The 17,595-nt window shown below is 41.8% G+C and overlaps 1 protein-coding gene across 41 annotated transcripts in view; it reads left to right on the plus strand.

The window, feature by feature from the left end:
* Window positions 1-17,595, plus strand: part of CELF2 (CUGBP Elav-like family member 2) — a 448,556-nt gene that overhangs the window by 252,613 nt on the left and 178,348 nt on the right. For all 41 annotated transcript variants that reach the window (XM_083183415.1, XM_083183416.1, XM_083183444.1 and 38 more), the window contains one exon: window positions 6,263-6,345. In XM_083183415.1, the coding sequence (XP_083039541.1) occupies window positions 6,263-6,345 (83 nt within the window). The remainder of the gene's footprint in view (window positions 1-6,262; window positions 6,346-17,595) is intronic.

The raw sequence follows: 17,595 nt of genomic DNA on the forward strand, positions 1-17,595 counted from the left end.
AAGAACCAGAAACTCCCCAGTGATTTTAAAGTAACCAATTGTGGCTACATACTGTCTTTCTGTGATTATAAAGGTGTTAAACAGGAAAGAAACTTCAGTGCACATATTTTCTGCAACCGATCCCTGTAAATATAATGTTACATTTAAAAAAAAATGGTGGCTACTTGGAGTACTGTATCTGTTAATGTTCACATTGCCATGCAAAACATTCAGCTTACAAGCGCCATCATCTGGAGACAGGACACATACGTGTGGTTGTTGTTGTTTATTGTGCAGCTCAGCAATTTGTAAAAGTATAAAACAGATGAAATTGCATGTTGCCTAGCCTGTCTTTATCTAATGCATATTATGAGCATCACGTATGATATACTTCATATTGCTGTATTATACTTCGCATCAGGTTTCACTTTACACCCAAGAACAGGGCAACCAGTAGAATACATACTCAGAATAACTAGAATTTACTAAAATGATATTCTGTTTTAAGGCACGATTAGATTGCTGATTCATGTGCATTCTGCCTCCTGCTCCCATGCCGCTCACACAAAATAGACTTGTTTGTTTCTGTTTGTTTGGTTTTAGGCAAGAAACAACACAAAAATAAGACCATATGCACCTTTCAATAGATTTGTTATTTATGCCACATGTATTTACACTGTATTATTGTAAGGCCTTGATAACAACAAATTACAGTAATAATGATAATTGGGATGAAGTCCTGGAGCCCACAGGTTATCTACTTACTGTAGTCTACTCTAGTGTGTACTTACAAATAGGCCTTCAGGGCTGTGCATTCTATAGTCAACTTACTGAGGTATTTCTAGTGATTGACTTTGGTATAATTGTTATTATAAGAGGAAAAGGGATGTGCCCTAAGCTATAGGGGGTATAGCCTCGGTGGAAACATCATTTAGGGGTTATCTCTGTATCCCTGTAGATGCAGGCTGCTCTCAGAGACCTGCACTGTCAGCTCCTTCTCTCTGACAGGAGCCAGGTGCTGCAGGAGAATAGCACACTGTAGCACTCAGCTCCTGTCACTGTGGAGAAGCCAGGAACCACACTTCCTTCTGACATGTTTTGGTGTTGTTATTGTTGTTTCTTATTGTTTATTATTATTTGTATTATTATTATTATTATTATTATTACTATTATTATTTGTTGAATTAGAATCCACACTAGAATCTTTCTGCCTTAATTTGGGCTATAACAGTTTTGATGTATCAATGGAGGATCTTTTGAGATACCTGTAGCTTGTACATGCAAATACACAGTATCCTACTAGCAGATTATGGTTTGTCTGAAGAAAATGAACACTAAACCGAAAACTCCCTGTTAGGAAAGATAATTCCACTGCACATTACAAAGAGCATTGCAGTGACCACCATATAATGCTGAGAGAATCAGTGGCTTTTAAGACAAAATGGTTTGTTGTATATTGACATTGCCAGTCGCCTACTCCTGTGACCATAAATTATGTGGAGGATATGTGAAGGATAATATCATAGTCATAATGTCAACTTTTAATATGATATCAAAATTGTTGTAATGTGGACATTGAACATGTCAACATCTACATAATAGGGCATGTTCATAATGGACTTATGAAATGTCAACATTCTGCCTGAACCAGCAGCAGTGAGTTAGGCTTAGGCTGTAAGAGGGGAGGTTAGGGTTAGGTACTATAGGGAGGGTCAAGGTTAGGGGTTTGTATTAGTCACACTGATAACTTACCGCAGGGTTCTCTGAAAGTCATTTTTTCATCACCAACAGACCTGTAAGGACAACGCGTAACCTGCCATACCAAGTAATTCACCATTAGACCACCAGGAACATTTTGTCAACATTGACATTTCATCAGGGTTCACACAATGGGCGGTATTCAATGAGGCTGATTCGCCATGTTTTTATGGCGAATTAGTGCTGTTTGGTGAATTTTTGACTAAAACGGTGAATCACCCTATTCAATGACCAGATGGCGAATACATTTGAAGGTTTTTTTCGCCATGATTCACCGAGTAGCAATCGCTATCTTTTTATGGTGAAGTGGAATGTGAACTTTTAAAATGAAGTGTTTTGTTTTTTACATTTGGTGTAAAAAAATCAGGAATTTTATTCTGAGGAGGGGCATGCTATTTTTATTCATGTGCTGTAAGCACATGAATATATATTTAATTTAAAAAAAATATATATATATTTTTTTTTTACACAGCAGCCAGCAGGGGACGCCGGAGCCGAGCCGCTTATTAGATATTCATATATTCACTGCACCCGATCGTTTCATATGCATGAACGGGTGTAGTGAATATACCCGGTCCCCTGCTGGCACCCCCGGGGGGCAGCCTGTGCTGCCTGGCACCCGGGGAGCCCACCTCCCCCCCACATACGCTCTGGGGTAGGCAGAGAGACTTCCATCTCCCTGCCTGCCACCGTCCTCAGGCTCCCTGTGGCATTCGCCGCAGGAGCTCATATTCGCCGGTCAGGGGCAGCGAGCCCCTGACTCGTTGAATACCGGAGCCGGCGAGGCTCCGGAACGTGGCGAATGTGCAGCGAATCCTAAACAGGATTCGCTGCACCTCGCCGGTATTCACATTGAATACCGCCCATTGACTGTCGATGTGCTCAATGGTATAACTGAAAGGCATGATGAATGCAAACAAAATGATCCCACTTGTTATGTGGCATGTCTGGGAGCAGAGCATTTTGTGATTGGAGGAAGGTTCATGCTGGAGTGTATTATCCAGTAACCTATAACATTTTAGACCTTCCTTTTACTGACTAAAACAATCAGTACATTTGTACTATGACAGTAGAAGGCTGTCATGTCCAAGCACTATTGGACTATAATAGTCCATAAGTTGATACTTGCAATCTGAAAGATAACTGCATGTAGGGAACCTTTATCTATCCAAACACTATCTGTTTTCTATATAGTGAGACTATCCCTGGAGGTCCAAAGTGACTGCCTCCATCTGCCACCTGGAGGCAGTGTTCTTGTTATCATTAGCCTTATTGTTTGGTTGTAAGAATGTACTCTATACTGTATGCATGGATTTTCTTACTTGGGTGTTGATAGTGATTAAGGTACTGTAATGACAATGTAATTCTCTTTGTTTTCTCAAATAAACAAATTAGGCAAAATGGTGGGCATAGATGTTGGGTCTACAGGAAGAGCCTGGTTTGCAAAAGATTGTCAAATTATTCAGTGTTCTTCCATCTAATAATGAGTCAGCTGGAAAAGATCACATTAGATTAAGCATTTGATTTTTATTTCAGGATGTTTATCTTAGTGGGAATATTGGCCTTTACTTGTTGTTAAATTATCTATGCCCTAATTATCAGACAGCCTCTAAAATAATGAGAACTGCAGTCTAACCACTTTCTGTGTATATAGAAATGATCAATTTAATTAAAATGAGAACAATATTTTTCTAATGAATAAGGTAAATTTAGCACTAAGTGAAGAATACTGTTATTTAGCTGTATCGATGTGCAAATCTGATTATCTAATTGATCAGTGCTGCATGTGATGTTACAATGAGGATGCTAGATGTCTAACAATATTTAAAACTGTCCCAGAAAGTAAGAAAGTCAAACAATTTTGACCCAGTAAAATTAGTTAAAAATAAATTTTCATGCAACCCTTGAATAATCAATTTAGCAAAAACCAAAACGTATTTGGTGGCATAATGTTGGACCTCAATTCTGGGATATTCTAGAATACGCAAGTACTGAAGTTACAGTATGACAATGCAATTTATGTCTCCTGCAATAGAGGGGTGATCTATAATGATGAATTCTAGTACGAATCATATCAACGTGGGCCTGCTCACCTGTGAATACTGTAGGAGGAACACGGAACGGTGACCTAATATCTTTTGTAGCAAACAAAACATTCAAGCAGAGTAGGCAAATACAATAACAAGTACTTTTTAAATTAGATTACACCAAAAACTGATAAAATAATAAATCAGATATTACCATTTTTAAAACCACTAAACATTGTTGACATTAATGGTGAGGTGGAACATTAGGCAAATAGCCTGCCAGTATATTTTTGGAATAGGAGGAAACTAGAGGAAACCTATTCTATCAAACACAAGGAGAATATACAAACTCCACTCTGGCCCTGTTTCTATCGCAGCCACAGAGTAAGTCCTGGACTACACACAGACTTAATACAGTGGTAAAACAACTAATTTTCTCAGGCAGGCTTGCTCAGGGCAGGATTTTACTCTAGCGGGGTGGCATAAACCCCAAAATTAGCAGCCCAGCGATCAGGTCTGAATTAGGCCCTATATTGTGATGTGTTTACAGTCTCTTTCTATCTCGGGCCGTTCTTGCCCGGACCACTATCCTGAAGAAGCACTGCCACAGAATTATTTTCATGAGGTACTTCTAAAAGGCAGGATCTAGGTATACACTTATGTTTGCATGAGGTGGATACTTATTGATATGATACATGTTCACATCTGGTAGATTACTTTACAAACCTCTCCAAATTTGGCAAAAGAAGATGTACAGGATCATGACAACTACAGTTACAAACTAATCAAATATTTTATTCACAAGTGTATAAAAGTACTATTGCAACATCACATTATTTACTCATGTGGGGGAGAATTCAATGGTTTATTACTCCCCAGTCTCCCATCTAAAGTGACGGTACATTGCAAGGCGATATTCAGTTTTTGATTGTGCTGATCGCACTTATTATGGTCAGATTTAGCTGCGCATAGAGGCTAAACCTGAGCAAACTAATAAGCATGATGTGAAAAGTGCCATTTAAACAGTCAAACAGGTCTCTTTTCACTAATTTCAAATCGCCACCCCTGGGGGCAGGTAAAAGTTGACATCCCAGTGCTGGCAGATGATCACACCAAAACAAAGATACAAATAGCTCTGTTGGGTGCTATCTGCTAACTACCAGTGTGCTAATAGAATTCCCCCTTGATATTTATTTATTTATTATTTATTAACAGTTTCTTATATAGCGCATACATATTCTGCAGCGCAGTACAGAGTATAGATCAACATCACATCAGTCCCTGCTCCACTGGAGCTTACAATCTATATTCCCTACGACATGTACATGCACACAGACATTCTAGGGTTAATTTTCATGGAAGCCAATTGACCTACCAGTATATTTTTGGATTGTGGGAGGTAACCGGAGGAAACCAACGCAAGTATGGGGAGAATATACAAACTCCACTCAGATACATGGTGGGGATCGAACCCATGACCTCAGCGCTGTGAGGCAGTAATGCTAACCATTACACCATCCGTGATCCCCCTTGATAGCAGAATTATCTTACAAAATGGCAGAACATTTACAAATTACAGTCAACCATGCCAGAAAAATTCCAGTTGTACCTGAGGTGTCATGACAGTCTCTCTTATCCTTCCTGTTTTATTTTGGATGACTATACATACTTGTACTCATTAACTGACAGCAACACACCTGAAATGCTTGTCTGTCTTAAGATAAACAGGCACGTTTGCCTTCTAAATGCTACAGTGTGTTAAACGACCCCAAGCATCAACTTAAAATGTGATGTATTGTTCACATCAATACATAATACAACAGCTGCTAACCTGATCATATCATGGGGCAGATTTAACAAGGAGTGATATTCAGTGTTATCACTCATTACAAATAATAAATGGTGCTCCAGCCAATCTGCTACTGTCGTTTTTCAAGCTCAGGAGCTGATTGGTTGGAACATGATTTATTATTCATAATGACTGAAAACAGAAATGTAACGCTTCATTAAATCTGCCCCCATATTTTTAAAATGATGTACATGAAGCACAGTAATAGTGGGTACACACGGTGCGATTTTGCTTCCAATTCAATCCTGATTTGTTTGGGATCAAATTGGGATCGAATTGAATGGTACGCAAAATGCATTGGATTTAACTATATAGTACAGATCTGTACTATATAGTCTTGCCTGACAAGACTTTTTCTATTCGATTTACACTACACGGGAGCACGCACTGGGATCGAATCTGCATCGAATGTAGAAAAAACATCCCATGCCCATTCGATTTTCTATTTGATTTTGCTTCTATAAAATATAAAATAGTGCATATCTCACCATGTCTACCCTCTATAATACTTCTTCCCTTTAGTAAACACTTGAGTGGATTTGTAAACTCTTCTCTCACTGCACAGTTAATTTATCATCCTTTTAACCTATGTCTGGAATATACCGTATTTTAGGGCTTTTTCTAATCCCTCTCTGTTTCTGATCTGCAGGTTGTTGTTTCGTAACATTTTATACAAGAAAAGCCGCACTGGAAGCACAGAATGCATTGCACAATATTAAAACTTTACCTGGGGTGAGTACATTCTTCTTCTCCTTGACACTTGTCATGATTAAATGTATTTGTTCTGTTTATTGCTATTCAGTGGCTCCTTTTCCAAAGAAGCAATGAGAACATGATGAAGTGCATGTTGCAGACAATGAGCGGGTAGAAATGGAATGGACTCATGATGGGGCTAATTAATTGTCTCCGTCAGATTACTTGGTGCACAATACAGTGAATGTACATTAGGCTTTATGTACTGGAGGAAGCAAATATATTCTGTACTGCCCCAGTTTTAACCTTGGCTGCTTGTGTTGATTTGCCTTTACCTTTGGGCACAGGAATGCTAGCACATCACCTGTCCATAATGAACTAGTGCCAGGGTTGGAATCGGGGGTATTGAGAATCCGTGCAATAATAAAGATTTATAGAACTGTATTAGTTGAAACCACATTGCTGTCTTTCTAGTCAAATCCCTTTTACACTTAAGGCATTAGACGCATATTCTTGTCTTGGCACTGAAACCTAATGAAACTGGGCTTCTTAATAAAAACTGGGCTTCTTAATAAAAAGAATGTTCTAGAAAATCTGACTTTCTTGTAAACTGGTGCTAAGTTGTCAGCCCTACATCAGCCCCAGTGAAAATTGCTTCTGGCACTGACTACAACATTGTTAAAATATGTTCTCATAAGTTGTGAAATTCATTGTTTAATAGGGTGAAATTCAAAGGAAATAGGACACTGGGAACCTTTCTCATCCCTGGGAGCGGCAAATTTGGATTTTTGTATTAAAGTGTAATGTTCCTTATGGGATGGTGCTGGCCATAATCATTTTCTCTGCTGACCAAAACATTGTTTATTAATTTTAGGATTAAATTACTAAAATCTTAGGTAACTGGCTGCGATGCCTACATTATATTCTGAGCTTGATCAAAAAGGAGCACACAATTATTTAGAAATTGTATGTAAGGAGTTGAAAAGATTTTTAATTTGAATATGTTCATTAAAATATATATTTCTGAAAGTGATAATGTGCTATGGTGCCCATGGTGCTGCTTTAGGGTTAGAACACCTTTTTGTTGTTGTTATTCTTTTTTGCGACTTTATAGAGTTGATTAATCATGTAGTGAAAAGAGTGGAGAGTAAAGCTGCCTACAGCATCCAATCAGAATCCAGTTGCATCTATCAAATGCATTCTATAAAATGATATGTACAGTATTAGCTAATTGGCTGATAGGAACAGCTTCGCGACCCTCCACTGTTTTCACTGCTTGACACAACCCCGTCTAGCGGTAAATTGGATGGGATAGAATAATCTATCATAAGTTTAATGTGAGCACAACATTCAGATGTCCATGTACATCTTTCATATTAAACAGCCCTTCTTGTTGCGCCAGGTGTCTTTTTTGTGACTTTTCAATTAAAATGTATCTTATTTGAAAAACATAGTGAGTACGGTGCACAAACAGCTTCTGCTGATTAAAAGTAAATTTCCCCTAAAAAGATGACTTGTATCTCATGGAGGATAGATGTATGTGGACACTTCTGTATTGTAGTGTTACTAGTGATCTTATTTGAAGCGTTGACCTGTCCACTCATTTGACTGTGCAAGTGAGGACATGGCTGTATGTAAAAAGAGAGAGGGGAAAAAAGAGTGTCCTTCAGTGGGTGCACCACAATAAATAAATAAAATATAACCTTTATTAATACTTTCTAAAAGGCTGCGAAAATATTAAAAACATAGAACATACAAGGGTGGGATTACACACATTAAAACAAAGGTGGCAGGCAGATGTTGCTTGAAATTTATTTATTCACGTGTAGTGGTTTTACAGTGAGTGGCTACCCAGGTCTGTGCAGTGGATCGCAATCTACATGAGATCCAATCCCTCCCTGCTAACAGAACCTGATGGGTGCCATGAGAGACTGGGTTAACGGCCTCCAGTCACTAAAAATGTCGACACGAACTCAGAACGGGGTGTGATTCAAATGACACTATCACTTAAATATAGGGTGCTGTGTTTAGTGAGTCACAGTCACCCAATAGGTCTATCTGGTCTGACTATTAGGGGTGTCTTCTCTGTATAAATGTTAGAGAGACCTCAACCCCGGGAGACCGATAAACAAATCACAAATGATTAATTATTGGTGGTTTCACTGAGGCGGAGTGTCTCCCTGTAAAGAAACCAGGGGCGCTTCAACCTCCAGAGAACACCACATAGTATAGGGTGTCAGTATGTGAGAAACCCAATATATAGGGTGTCCTCACTGGAGCACACGTGTGAGTTTGAGCCCTTATAAGGGCTTCTGAGACACCACACTGTAGGTACACAAATCAAAATACAGTATAAGAAAAATAACAAAACAGCAACCAAACTGCCTGCGCACCGCTAGGCGGCACGCGCTTTGCAGTTAAGCTTCCTTTGGCCCTGAGGAAGCTTAACTGCGAAGCACGTGCCTGCTAGCAGTGCGCAGGCAGTTTGGTTGCTGTTTTGCCTGCCACCTTCGTTTTAATGTGTGTAATCCCACCCTTGTATGTTTTATGTTTTTAATATTTTCGCAGCCTTTTAGAAAGTATTAATAACGGTTATATTTTATTTATTTCTTGTGGTGCACCCACTGAAGGACACTCTCTTTTTTCCTCTCTCTCTCTTTATGCTTTAATTACCATGTCCAGAGGTAGCACACCCCGCCCATACAGTTTATAAAACACTTAGGAATTACCACAGGGGTCCATCCAGACAGAAGTCTTACGTCTTACGCAATTGACCAAACCCCCCCCATTTCCTTCCATGGCTGTATGTAACAGTCTATTGACAGGGACTGCTTTGGAAAGACTGCTTTGGAAAAAAAGAAAAATGGTGACGATTAGAAAGTCATGGGGGTATATTTATTAGAGTACAGGTATTTAGAAGTGGAGATGTTGCCTATACCAACCAATAAGATTCCACCAGAAGGTGCTAGATAAAAGATCAGTTGAAACTGAATGCTTACTAAGGACTGATGTGAGAAGCAGGGAGTAGAACACTAGCATCCTCAGCAATATCTTTAGGAGACTGAGTAGTATAGTCAGTCATCCTATAGCCCCATCTGTGTTCTTTTCTTCTATTTTAGCTGCAGTAGGTGCAGGCCATAACAGAACTGTTGCCATGGCACAGGGAGTGGTGATTATTGGTCTAAAACTCATGTCCAGTCCCTGTATCTTCTGAACCCCCTGAAAGAGCAGTAGTTTCACTGTTGGGAAGATTGTAGAGAAAAATGTACATCTACTGCAGGGGTGGCCAAACCGGTCCTCGAGATCTACCAACGGTCCACGTTTTCCAGGTTACCTAGCTGGTTCCCAGCTGCAGTAATTACTAACTGACACATTTTCAAACCAGCTACATTCATTCCTACTATAGATCCACAGGTTGCCTGGAAAACATGCACCATTGGTAGATCTTGAGAACAGGTTTGGCCACCCCTGATCTACTGTATATGAAATGAGTTTATAAAGATATGTCTACGTTCATTATAACTAACTAGGGTACTTGTGTAGTTTCATGGCGCCAGCATGGCGCCGTGCGTCTGGGTCCCCTTGCGGGGTGCGCTTCGCTCACCCACGCTGCGGGCTCAGTGGCTCGCTGCGCTCGCCACGCTATCTAAAATCAACTCCATGCCAACGTGGATAGTGGGGGTATGAACTATCCACGTTGGCATGGAGTTAAGTTACTTTATTTTACATAGTTTGGTGAGCGTACAACCCGGAAGTAGCATGGCGCCGTGAAACTACACAAGAACCCTAACTAGTTGTGGGTGCTACTAGTTTTTTATGGTTTGCATGTACTGTAGATACTGTACGTGCGGGCATATATTTTCACCCATAGCCTATAGGCATTGTGTAGCCTAGTTGCGGGTACAAAAATCATAACTGGGCGCAGTTGGTCACTACTACCATGCCTAGGCACACCCATATGTATTGCAGCACCAATGATTGCTGCTGCATCTGTACACAGAGTACAATTTGTTTAATATTTCACAGATGCTATGGGGTCAGAACCAATTAGGTGCGATTTTAGTCCTGAAACTCATTCTTCTGGAGAACTTGCACTGTGATTTACGTTTGCATTTGGCGAATAAAACGCATTCTAACGGAAAAATGTGCATGCACTTTCTGTGCTACCAATTCACACCATATGATGGCATATCTAGAAAGGCTTTTATGCTCAAGGAAACTGGATGTATGTGGATGCATTTGTATATCAAGCTATATATATCAAACACATGGGATCCAGGATAAGTTTCCAGACCCATGCCTTATCACACAAAAACAGGTCTCTGGTGGCCTGGGGCAGATTGGCAATAGAAGCCACAGGGAAGATTCCTGGTGACCGGCACGCCCGCAGGACCACCTGTGGCCAGGAGAGGATAGAGGGTGACAGAATGGTGGTCTGGGTGTGTAAGGGTATAGATGGTGATAGGCTGGTCATGGGGGGCCACTCTTTGGATTTTTCTCCAGGGCCACTTAAAAATTTCCAATTTACCCATGACACTGGGGAAGGGCTTTAAATTGGATTTTCATAAAGCCACAGGCACAACTGAAAAAGACACAAGGAGGGCTGCAACTGTGTCCAAATCAGAATCATGCCCTATGAGGAGAGATCCCACCCCTTCTACAGACCCCACCTCCATGAGGACTGCTTTAAGAAATTTCCCAGGCTGGTTTTCCATCACAATCTTTCTCTGGCGGTGGGGGATTGTGCTTTGCATACCTAAAGGAACCTAAAGCATAATCCCTGATAAGTGCGTATTTAATAGCCCTGGCCCAGTGGTGTAACTAGATATTTGTAGACCCCATAGTAAAAGTTTGTAGGATGCCTGTGTACCAACCAATGGTGATTAAATGCTTATGACACATGGAACTTACACAGAGAAGATGGTCCCCACTCGGCTTTGGGTCCCATAGCAGCTGCACCCCCTGCACTCATAGGTGGACAGGACTATATTGATGCAAAATGATCTGATTTGTGTAATTTTTGCCCTACCCCCTCCCAGAAGTGTCATTAATTCCAGTATTGTCTCAGTGGCTGAGGAGGAGGGGGGGGGGGGGGGTGTGTGTGTGTGCAGGGTAGACTTGCACAACATTCTGGGGGGGGGGCAACAGTTTGCCGGAGCCTTGTGTCTGTTCCAGGTCAGTAGGAAAATATGGCATATGTTTCGCCCTTGCTCTTGCTGAATCTATGACTGCAGCTTACTTGGAACCAGCCTAATTGTCACTCTCATTATACAATTTTTTTTTTTGCATATGTTTCTTATCTTTCACATTTTATACTAGTGGCTTCAAGCTTATTATTAAAGTTCTCAGGACAATTGTGGTTATTCAGACCTGATAATTTGTAGAGACCGGTGATCAGGTAATCGCTGCCTAGCCAGAATTAAATCCTGCCCTGTGTAATTCTACAAATCAATGTTCACGGCTTGCAAATGGCTTGTGAAAATTGCATACGCAAGACACTCGCCATCTAATGATTCTTCTACTGTGTGCAGTCAGTGCATAGCCCAGGACATACTCGGTGGATGCGATAGAAGCAGGCTGTTCAGGGCCTGAGCACACCTGCGTTTTCCCTGTCACTCCCAGAAAACTGCCGGCTTTGTTTCAATCAACTTACGCATGGCCAGTGATAAAAAGTAGCAGAATTTTATCGCAGGATTAGCCGTACACAGGCACAGTCATTCGATTATCGCCCAGCCTGAAATTCGCAGCTGTGCAATCAGGTCTGAATAGCCCCCCAATAACCAGTAGTGTCTGACAATGATACAGTGCAGCACTACATATACATACATGTCTTCCGTAAGGGTAAAACAGAAGCTATTATAACATGCAATAGGTAGCTTCTTTGTACATTTCTGTCATGGCCAGTAGCCGTTTAGTAAATAAATGTGGCAGTCTTTCAGAATAGATGCCATGCACAGTATCATTTAATTGGATAATTTAGCATGAGCTGCATTAATTGGGTTAGTAAGCCTTTGAGATATTAAAACTTGATGCTTTCCCTTGGAGAATAATTATCATCTAGACAACAAAACTGTACAGAGAGGTCTGCCTGTCCTGCAGCGTTGGAATATTGGTCCCACATGCAGTGACAGTGTACACGAGCACACAAGCATACGGTGTACGCTGTTCCCTTCTATTATTTTTTTTGCTGTCATTAATATTTTAATAAAGGGGACTGGTAAGGTGTTCTGTATAAGCACAGTCTTCTTTTTAGATTTTATGTGTTCCAAAGTAGTTACTGTTTGTACTTACATGGCTAATTGGAAGTTTACAGGTCATATTGGTGTCAGACACATCCAATAGTGTAGTGTTTGCTTGATTATTAATACCATCATTACCAAACAAACTGCAGTTGTTTTTAAAAATGTAGAAGGTTTTGGTCACCTTCACAACAGGCTGATTCTACTATACTGTAAATTTATATTTACAATATACAGGTGTGTTTTATATAATTATTTTAGGTGTCAAATAGATGTACTGTCGCATGCATCAAATTGTCTTCCAATGATGGAGAAGGAAACACATTATGCACTGTAATATTGAAATTCTCTGGAACTTCTTTCTGCCACCAGATGGTAGTTTGAGAGAATTCTACGATGGATGCCAAATAAATAAAAAGTATACAGCACATGTGTACTGTGCACTGTAAATCAAACATCCTAGCACCATGGGGGCTGTGAGCAGTGGTAAAGATCTTGAGGGGGGGAAAAACAAACACTTCCGAACCAAGGTGTTTGGTAATTATCTTCTCTCAAATACAGGACCCTGTGCTCTGATGAGGCTACTGGTCATCCCTAATACCTCCAATACGTGGTAGTCATTATGGGCCTTATTCTAGTTCACTCTTTCTGACAAAATCCTTCTTAGATGGACAAAACCATATGCACTGCAGGGGGGAAGATGTTACTTGTGCAGAGAGAATTAGATTTGGGTGTGGTTTTACTTCAAAGTTAGATCTATATTGCAGTGTAAAAATAAAGCAGTCAGTATTTACCCTGCACAGAAACAAAATAACTCACCAAAATCTAATTCTCTCTGCACACTTTACATCTGCCCTCCTGCAGTGCACATGGTTTTGTCCATCTAAGAAGGATTTTCTCAGAAAGAGTGAACTAGAATAAGGCCCAATAATACAGTATTCTGTTCTTTGGACACAACAAAATGCATCTCCAAATAACTTACTTACAATTTAAAACCAATAGATGAGAAATAGCTATACCGCACACACACACGGGTACATTGTCAGTCAGATTCTCAGAAAGTGCGCTGTGGCATAGCTAATCCATTTTATTTTCAAATTTAATAAAATATAATACCAATAATATGTCTGACATTCATTATAATTTTTCATTAATTCTTCTTAACTTCCAGCTGAGATATCCACCTATAGCTGATAACATTCCCTTTTCTCCGAAATTGTCTCTTGCCATACAGTATGATTTTCCAGATCTTTCCTCTTATTACAAATTCAGAAGTACACCATGTTCTCTGGTACCATAATATCTATCCTATAATTCATATATTCATTGGCAACTGTAGTTCTCTACTAGTTATACAATTCTATATTTTGTGTCACATCCTTGAGCTGTCAGCCTAAAATGACCTGCCTTTAACTAATGTACAGTATTGTTTTTGGCCCAGGTTGACCACATATCTGATGGTCCAGCACCTCTTTTAATTCATACACATTAGGTGCCAGGGGGAAATTAGGATGCAATTGGAAGTAGGCTGTGGGAGGGGCTTAGAGGGGCAGCAGGAGAGTTTAGTGAGGCAGTTTCGAGGAGCGGTGGAGAGTCGTGCAGGGGGAAGATGAGCAGAGAATGGGAGACATGCAGCCGGGGAGTCGCTCTGCTCTGGGGAGACTGACTTAGGGGGAAGTGATCGGGCTGTGTGTGTGTAGAGGGGGGTTGCACTGCAGGGGGCTGCCGCTGATAATCCAGCAAAATGTATAATCCAGCACAGTGTCGAAACAGAGGGTGTCATATTATCTCTGGTGTACCTGTAATGTTTTATTATTTTTATTATTATCAACTATTAAAGTACTTCTGTTTTATTGGCATGTACAGATGGCACCAATTTTTTGGGTAGTGACCTTTTGAACCACAGAGTATGCACCCAATTGCCCTATATATGACAGTTTAGACCTGTTGCCAACCTGTTGCAGAACATATCATGGTTAGTCCGCTAGAGCTGTGATTCCAGGTGTGAATGTGTTCGTAATCATAGCTGCCATTAAATCTTAATTAAATATACTATAAGTAAGGGTTAAAATTCCTGAACATTATACATGACGACCAGGACCACATACCAGCAATGCCCGATTACCAAATAGGCAGACTAGGCACTGATATATGTACCCTGTGCCTTTTAGGGGCCCTTGACAATGTACCAAATAATACTGATTTGATCTTGAAAGAGATTTACCATCAAGCTTTCTTGTTAAATTGTTTTCAAAAGATGGAAAAAGATTCTATAGAATCTAAAATAATGTATTAATGTAATGAAACCATTAACAATTTAAAGTACATAAACCATAGATATCATTACAGTCACATTACAGTTTCCAGATCGTAGACTTTGGGGTGGTGCAAGAGGAGCCCCAAGATTTTGACTTCCTAGTTGCCCCCACAGAGTTAAATCTGGGGCGGCATGCCAGTAATCCTTTAGAAGTCTTAATATGAATGCCAGTAACAAGGACTGTGCTGTACTGTAGTTATATGTGCCAAGTAAATAATTTGCCGTCATCTCTGAAATGGAATTCATGCTAGATGAAGAGACCTGCATTTAGCCACTGCAAATGTTGCTAATTAAATGATGAAACCTTGTCTATCATATTCTATCTAAAGACATTTCTGAAAGGAAATGACTTCTGGGCAATTCTACATACACTCCATAGTACTCCTCATCTCAGAAGTGAGGAGTACCTCACCATAGCACTCCGCATCTCAGGAGTCAAATTACAAGGTTTAATAGAGCAGAGGATGCATCCTACACACCAGCTCTCCCTGCCAAGTATTAGAGGAGCCTAAATTGCAGCTTTACACTTATGAGCTGTAAAGCTTTCTGCAGTTGCCACCTCAGTAGTGCACTTACTGACACAGGGAAGGAATGAGAGAGGGAGAGAGAGTGTTCTCTATGCTTTTTTCACTCACACCATCTGTCACTGTGGTCACAAGACTTCTATATCTGCATTTATTGCACAGTTCAACAGCAAGCTGGTTCAGAATGCTCCTAGTGGCCACAAACGGTAAAATCCTGTTTTTGGAACTAAAATCGGTACTCTTTACCTAGTACGGCGCCCGTCGTGGGCATCGCGGGTACATTTATGTGTGGCCGCGACGCGACCGACGCGATGCCCGCGATTTCCCATTGAAACCAATGTTAAACATGGAAATCGTGTCGGTCGCGTCGCGGCCGGCCATAAATGTACCCGCGATGCCCGCGACGCGATGCTCCCGATTTCCCATAGGAATCAATGTTAAAAGGCGCGATGGACCCGATTTTACTGTTAAATGCCTCAATCCACCCGATTTGGCCATAGGAATCAATGTTAAATGGGCCACAGAGCCCATTAACCCTTAAATGTCCCCCCAAATTTTTAACGCCACCCCACGATCCACGCCAACCCGAAGCGTGGCGAGCGCAGCGAGCCCGCGTCCTCCGACCTTTTCATGCCCTACTATCCACTACGGCGTGGTGTGAGAATATAATAGTGTGGCGAGCGCAGCGAGCCACCGAGCCCGAAGCGTGGCGAACGCAGCGAGCCCCGCGAGGGGACGCGGATACCTTCACAGTTATGCGCGTCCCCTCGCGGGCTTCACAGGTGTCCGTGGCGACGCGGACACCTGTGAAGCCCGCGAGGGGACGCGTCTACCTGTGAAGGTATCCGCGTCCCCTCGCGGGGCTCGCTGCGCTCGCCACGCTTCGGGCTCGGTGGCTCGCTGCGCTCGCCACACTATTATATTCTCACACCACGGCGTAGTGGATAGTAGGGCATGAAAAGGTCGGAGGACGCGTACCGCCGCCCCTCGCGGGCTCGCTGCGCTCGCCACGCTTCGGGTTGGCGTTGATCGTGGGTTGGCGTTAAAAATTTGGGGGGACATTTAAGGGTTAATTTGGCCTATTTGGCCCCAAATCTCGGTGATCGCGGGCATCGCGGCCATCCCGATTTACCCGCGATGCCCGCGATGACCGCGATCACCGCGATTTTTACCCCCGACGCCCGCGATTTCAATCGTGGGCGCCGTTCTAGGTAAAGAGTACCCTAAAATCTCTGACAAAAGAAAGGCAGTATTTAGTGGAAAGTAAATTAAATCAAGTAAAGGCTTAGATGCAGGGAGCTCTGCAATAATGTGACCTGTTTTATCAGGGGTTGAATGTGCAGTCTTGGGGCAAACATACGGATTATGGAATATGTGAACAGCATATAACAAGCAGCTTTTATCTGCCCTCTGTATTGCATTCACTGGGCCTGATTCAGTACCACTCGCTAAACTGTGGTCATTCATCACTTAGTGGGCAGCTTAACGCCACCTCCCAACACGGCCGAACGCCCGCCGGCGAATCCCATCGGTACCATGCAAGGGGATGTATGCAAGCACATCCCCTCTCATGCAGCATAAGGGGAAAGAAATTGTGACCATCGAATGATTTCTTTGCCCTTTGGAAATAAGTCAGTCTAAACTGACTTTTATTTCTGTCGGATCCAGCCACTAACCACAAGGAGGCATCAGCCCATCTGCTTACCCAGGGGAACGCCCAGCATTCTTCTGCTACGGGCCGGTGTCCGGCCCCGCCCACCCCTCTCCCTCCTCTACCCGTGGGAATGCCTCTACAAGTTTTATTTTCACTGGAGGCATTTGCACAGGGGGACTATACATGCGCGGACCTCCCACCATCGAACAGGGCCAACTTCATCCACGTTTTATCACTAGAGAATCACCCCACTATGTGTTATCATCTAAATGAGGAATATATGTTGCTTTAGAGCAGGGATGGGGAATCTTTGGCCCTCCAGCTGTTGTTGAACTACACATTCCAGCATGCCCTGCTACAGTTTTGCTATTTGTCCATGCTAAAACTGTTGCAGGGCATGCTGGGATGTGTAGTTTGACAACAGCTGAAGTGCCAAAGGTTCCCCATCCCTGCTTTAGAGTATTTAACTGCCATATACAGCATAAAGTGCCAGATTCAGAGGTGGATGTGCCTGGCAATGGTGCAGTGTTTTTGGTAGTATCTATGCAAATGTAT

Source organism: Crinia signifera, chromosome 4 (assembly GCF_055691185.1).
Source record: "Crinia signifera chromosome 4, ASM5569118v1, whole genome shotgun sequence".
Classification (NCBI taxonomy): domain Eukaryota; kingdom Metazoa; phylum Chordata; class Amphibia; order Anura; family Myobatrachidae; genus Crinia; species Crinia signifera.